This window comes from Nannospalax galili, unplaced genomic scaffold (assembly GCF_000622305.1).
Source record: "Nannospalax galili isolate Female #2095 unplaced genomic scaffold, S.galili_v1.0 scaffold1910, whole genome shotgun sequence".
Taxonomy (NCBI): domain Eukaryota; kingdom Metazoa; phylum Chordata; class Mammalia; order Rodentia; family Spalacidae; genus Nannospalax; species Nannospalax galili.
In genome coordinates this window covers 251,457-257,586 of record NW_008328083.1, presented here as the reverse complement: position 1 = coordinate 257,586, position 6,130 = coordinate 251,457, and the positions used below count along the sequence as shown (strand labels likewise).

Sequence of the window (6,130 nt, the reverse complement as noted above, 5' to 3'; positions counted from 1 at the left end):
CAGCAAACATGGTTACCTGCAGAAAACCTGCATGAAATTGTGCTGTCAATCTTCCATTACTGAAGTTTAAAGGACTCATGTATCACCATTCCAACCCGAGGACCTATTAACAGTTGATGAGTGCTGGCAGATGGGAGTCTTCCTAGTTAGTTTCGGGGGTCAGCTCAACAAAAACATAAAGCTATCTGTCAAGAAGTAACCTCAGTTGAGGGATTTACTTTATCAGATCAGATTGGCCAGTTGACCTGTCTGGGGAGAAATATCTTAATCATTAATTGATGTGGGAAAACCTAGCCTAGTGGATGGTGCCACCCCTGAGCAGGTGATCCAAGGTCGTGTAAGAAAGCTCACTGAGCATGAATGAGAGCGTGTGCCCATAAGCAGCATTCTTCTATGGTTTCTTTTTAGTTCCTGCTTGAGTTCCTTCCCTTAATTCCCTCAATGATGGATTTTAACCTGGAAGTATATGCCAAATAAACCCTTTCTTCTACAAGTAGCTTTAATTCAGAATGATTTATCACAGCAACAGAAAGCAAACTAGAACAGATATAATTTTTTTCAGTGATGTAGTCAATGGTAAGTTTCCCATACTCCAGTAAATAGCCTCCACTCATGCTTATGTAAGCAATCCTAATCACAAATTCACTACATAAAATATTAATAGCCTTCACCAAAAAAAAAATAGGTGCATATTTTATTTACATGATGTATCGAAGCTCTGGAAAGTCAGGATTTTGTTGACTCTCTTCCATTTTCCTGTATTGTTTAAGAGTGTAGGGGAGAGGAGACTGTCTCTTCATAATGTACATCTCTTCCTTGGGTTTCAGTTGTGAAATTTATAACATAATTCTATTTTGTTACTAGCTCCTCATAATACTTTTACATGTATGTTTTAAAATTCTTTTATTTGGAAAGAAATGCGTGTGGCAGGTGAGTAGCTAAAAGTAAATATATGCGGTCTCTCAGGGTTGTGACAAACCTTGAGTAGAAAAGCATGTGGTCACTCAGAGTGGCAAGAATGACCAAAGGCAAGGGAAGTGGAAGCCTCAAGTTTTGTACATGAGCTTCTCTGCATCTCAGGTGTGGAAAGAAGGGTGTGCACCTCTGTAAGTAACTGAAGACTCACGAATGTTTTCTAAATTCTCAGTGGCAATGCTGTGAAAAACAAAATGCTTTTACCTACATATTTGATGAAGCAGAATTTAGAAATCAAGAGCTGCTGCAACCAAATTTTCTTAAGCAGATACAATGCAAATACTAGAAAGCAATGAAAGAGAAGACACCTTCATTTGCATTTTGGCAAGTGTGACTGAATGTACTTTACAACCATGTGTGCTGTATTCCGTCCTCTTGCAAGGGTATAATATCTTAGCCTTAACAGAGAAACTGGAGAAAAAATAAAGACTTAACAGGAGCATTTGCAGAGTAACTAACAAGCCTTCGATACTCTCATTTACTTGAGGTCAATGATTACAGAAGTAAAAGAAAGAAAAGGAAGAAAATCTTAGCTGTGCATCTCTGAACACATAAATCATTTTCATTCAGCAAAGAGCCAGCAGTGAGTGTTCTGTGCCTGGACATGGGCAGTGCCCTGCATAGCACCTTCACAGTCATCATGGCTGCAGAGTTCATATTTGGGAATCTTAGCAATGGATTCATAGTGCTGATAAACTGCATGGACTATGTAATGAGAAGAAAGCTTTCCTTAGTTGACCAAATCCTGGTTTTCTTGGCGCTTTCCAGAATTCTAGTAATCTGGGAAATATTACACAGTTGGTTTAAAGTTGTGATGGATTCATATTCATTTATGGTGGGAACAGAATTAAGAGCTTTTATATTTCCCTGGGTTTTCTCCAATCACTTCAGTCTCTGGCTTGCTACCATCCTCAGCATCTTTTATTTGCTCAAAATAGCCAGTTTCTCCAGGCCTGTTTTTCTCTATCTGAAGTGGAGAGTAAAGAAAGTGCTTGTGATGATCCTTTTGGGAAACTTGGTCTTCTTGCTGCTCAATGTAATACAGATGAACAAGTATACGGAAGACTGGATGCGTCAATATGAGACAAACACGACTTGGAATGTCAAAGTAAGTGCCTTTGCAAGGTTTTCAGAGCTGGCCACATTCACGATGATTGTGTTCTCCCTGGTACCATTTACAGTGGCTCTGGTCTCTTTTCTCCTGCTAATCTACTCCCTGTGGATACATCTCCGGAGGATGCAGTTCAATTCCAAAGGACACAGAGACCCCAGTACCAAGGCCCACAAGAGTGCCCTGAGAATTATCGTCTCATTTCTGCTGCTCTATGCCACCTACTTCATGTCACTTTTTATATCATGGCTCTCTCAAACCCATCAGAATAGAATAGGCCTCATGTTTTGCCTGACTCTTGGGCTCTTCTACCCCTCAAGTCACTCACTTATCTTGATTTTAGGGAACCCTAAATTAAGGCAGGCCTGTCTTTTATTGCCGAGGAAGCTGAGGTTTTGGCTAAAATATTAGAAACTCATAGTTCCTTGAGGGATTCAAACAGCATGTTATTAAAAGTGATGGACTGACTCAGTGGTAGAGATCTAGGCAGGCATGAACAAGACCACAGGTTCAAAACTAACAAATATAAGAAGAAAAAGGAAAATGTTAAACAAACTAGACATGTTGTATTAAAATTTTTATAAATGGAACCTATGTGATTTATCTGATATCATCTTACGTAAGAGAATAATCACAATGTGTAGTTCTTTATTATCAAACAATTCATACTTACCTGAGGAAATCTTTTCAGACTTTGAGATTTATAGACATCCATTATATCTTGATGTTAATTATAAACCCCAATCTGTTGGCTGGTAATTTAATGGTAAATAACTCACTGTATAGATCTTTGAGATAATTATTTTATTATAATGTGTATTTTAGTCAGTTGTGGATTTAATTATGATAATTAGAAAGGTAATTTGGAACATAACTAGGGGGAGTTTGGATATGTGACTTTTACTAGCATGGATAAAATGAGGACATTTAAAATGATTAAATGGGGGCTGGAGAGATGGCTCTGTGGTTAAGAGCACTGACTGCTCCTGCAGAAGATCCAGGTTTGATACCCAGCCCCCACATGGCGGCTACAAACTGTCCTTAACTCCTTTCCAGGGTAATCTGAAGCCCTCTTCTGACCTCCGTGGCACTGCATGATACAGTGCACTCACATACATGCAGGCAATACACTCATACACATAAAATAAAAATAAATAAAATGTTTAAAATTTAAGCTGGGCGTGTGGTTCATGCCTGTAGTCCCAGCACTTGGGAGGCAGAGGCAGGCGGATCTCTGTGAGTTCAAGGCCAGCCTGGTCTACATAGTGAGTTCCAGGACAGCTGGGGCTACAGGGAGACCCTGTCTCAAAAAGACAAAAAAAAAAAAAATTAAAAAGATTAAATGTTTAGGTAACTGCACATAAACCATTGACTTTTAGTTTTAGCTATTTTGCGTGCATGTACATGCATAGTTTATTTTCTGCCTTTTAAAATTAATCATTCAAGCATAACTTATACACAATAATATATGAAAATTTCCATGCTTAATGTTTTGATGATATGTGATACTTATATGACCCCTAACATCAATTTGTGTTCCCACCTTCCTTTAGCCATCTCTTCCACCAAAATGACTACGTGCCTGCTTTGGTTAAATCTATACAGTTCTTTGATTTCTAAAATGCTTTATGATGGTACTAATGGAAAATGTATGTTATGTATAGATATTCTCAAGTGCAACATAATGCTTTTGAAGTTCCTCTGAATTTCTTTCACAGCAATGGTTTGGTGCTGAGTGTGATTCTTGAGAAGTATTCTTGCATACTAGAATGCGCACATCATATTTAAGAAAACTCTTCTTGTGGGTGAAAATTTGGCCCTTATTAGAAATAGGACTAATATAAAAGCTGGTTTTGTCCATTCCAGTTAGGGTGCAATTGTATCTTACTGTGATTTTAATGTCTTCATATCACCTAACGGTGGTTAACTTTTTCATGTGTCTGGCTTTCGTGTATCATTTTTCACAAACTTACCAGTTCTTTCATTTGATTCATTGTCTTAGCATTTTATTATTCAGCTTTAACTCATCTTTATAGAGTCTACAATTTGCTCTTTCATAACATATATTTTGTCCTAGGTTGTTGGTGGCCATTTCATTTTATTTATACTGTATTTCAAAAAGAATATTTAAATATGATGAAGTCCACCAATAAAGATTTTTATTTCTTTATCCTGTCTTATGTAAGAATATTTTGTGCAGTCGAGGATGAAGAAGATTTCTATCTATGTGCGTAACAAGTCACTAGATGTCAGTTTAATATGATGTCCATTTAGCTGATTACTCATGGTAGTTTCTCCCCCATGGCCTGTGACCTGTATAGCCTGAACTTCTTGGCCCTGATAACAGTGATAACAGTGCTACTCATGGCCTCCATTTAGCGAACTAATTTTTATATCCAATGAGAAAGTGGCTGTTTGCTCTTAGAACATTCATGTCATTGTCGTACCACTTGGCATGTCTTGCCACTTCAGTTGTTATTGTTGTGACATGCTTCCTAGCTGCGTGAGGCTGATGACTGCTTTTCCCTTCAAGCATAGCAACTTATAACACTATGAAAGCTAGCCAGTAGAGATGAAGCTTTGAGATCAGTACCAGCTTGGTTTTGTCATGTTAGTGGATCTCTCAACTGAGAAGCTTTTCAGCAGCAGATGAAAATTAACACAGAGACCCATAGCAAGCCAATATTCAAAGAAAAAGACATTATATATTGCTGAGTCCTCAGTGTGACATGTATACTACATGCTTTCCTCTGAAGGCCAGGAATCAATGTAGACATATTGAGTTAGGACTGTAAGAGCCAGAGGCTGTCCTTAAATAGAAGAAAACAGAACTATTTGAACACAACAGGGCAGTGATGAAACCATAGTGATTGTGACAGTGTACAACACCTCTGCAAGCCCCAAGGCACAAACCTAGCATAAATGTGGGAGGTGGGCAAGAATCCTCAGGGTCGGCTGAGGAACTAGTGGCGATTGATACTGAAGGGGAAGGGGGATTGTTTTCTTTAATAGTGTTATCCCAGATAGGCTGACCAAACTCCGAGGGAATGACTCACACTTTAACAGCATCTAGAGAACAAAAATTGACCAGTTATACCTTCAAAAAATTACAGGAGACACAAAGTCTACTGTAATAAGATGAGTGTGGAGACTGGGGAGGGGGTAAGAATATGATCAAATACGTTGTATGACATTCACAAAGAATCAATTAAAATTATTTTAAATTAAATAAAACAACAACTACAAAGGGTATTTGAAATTCAAATAAAATAGTATTGAGTACCATTGTTTTTATCTGGTAACTCTATGCAAAGTATAATACTTCCCAATATCTTCATTAAGTGATGATTTAATTTCCAAAGGTGAGTTCTAGAGAGACAGTGCTTAGAATTTAAGAACTAGAGTAAGGTGTGGCTGTAGGACCTCTACACTCAGAAGATATTTATGCACCCTAAGATGTATATCAACTTGAGTGACACTAAATTAATTCTCATTAAAACAGGTTTTTATGCAGCAAATAGGATTTTCTTCATTCACTAATTTGTTTTCATTCTAAAACCTGTGCTTTTTATCCACATATGTCTGCTTATTACCATGTTGTAATGCAAGAAGAAGGCCTTTGCTAGGTATCAACACCAGGCTGATTGTACTGATCAGCTACAGTATTATTAGCCAGGTAGAAATACACTGAGAAACTAAAAAGAAGACATTATTTTATTCCATACAAAGAATCCACCTATAGAATCTCCAAGCATGATGAAATGGTGGTTGTAGGACTAGAGAGATGGCTTAGTAGTTAAGAGGATTTGTTGCCCTTACAAAGAACATGAGTTCAGTTCCCAGCATTCCCATAGTATGATATTCAACTGCCTGTAATTCTAGCTCTAGGGTATCTGATGCCCTCTTTCAGCCTCTATGGGCACCAAGACACACATGGTATTACCATCCTTAATTTCAAATTATACTACAAAGCCATAGTAATAAAAACAGCATGGTAGTGGCATAAATACAGACACATTGAGCAAAGAGAGAGAAAAGTGAGGA

The 6,130-nt window shown here is 37.8% G+C and overlaps 1 protein-coding gene across 1 annotated transcript; it reads left to right on the top strand.

The window, feature by feature from the left end:
* The first annotated feature begins 1,579 nt into the window (after nucleotides 1-1,579).
* LOC103743159 (taste receptor type 2 member 13) lies at nucleotides 1,580-5,689 on the top strand. The gene is made up of 2 exons (XM_008844406.1): nucleotides 1,580-2,448; nucleotides 5,659-5,689. The coding sequence occupies exons 1-2, from the start codon at nucleotides 1,580-1,582 to the stop codon at nucleotides 5,687-5,689; spliced, it is 900 nt and encodes a 299-aa protein (XP_008842628.1).
* Nucleotides 5,690-6,130: the final 441 nt, after the last annotated feature.

What these genes read in the sequence shown, in the direction of transcription:
- LOC103743159 (XM_008844406.1), top strand. Translation starts at nt 1,580, where the DNA reads ATGGGCAGTGCCCTGCATAGCACCTTCACAGTCATCATGGCTGCAGAG. An exon ending in GGGAACCCTAAATTAAGGCA is followed by an intron (nt 2,449 to 5,658) that starts GGCCTGTCTTTT and finishes TGTGCTTTTTAT; the next exon opens with CCACATATGTCTGCTTATTA.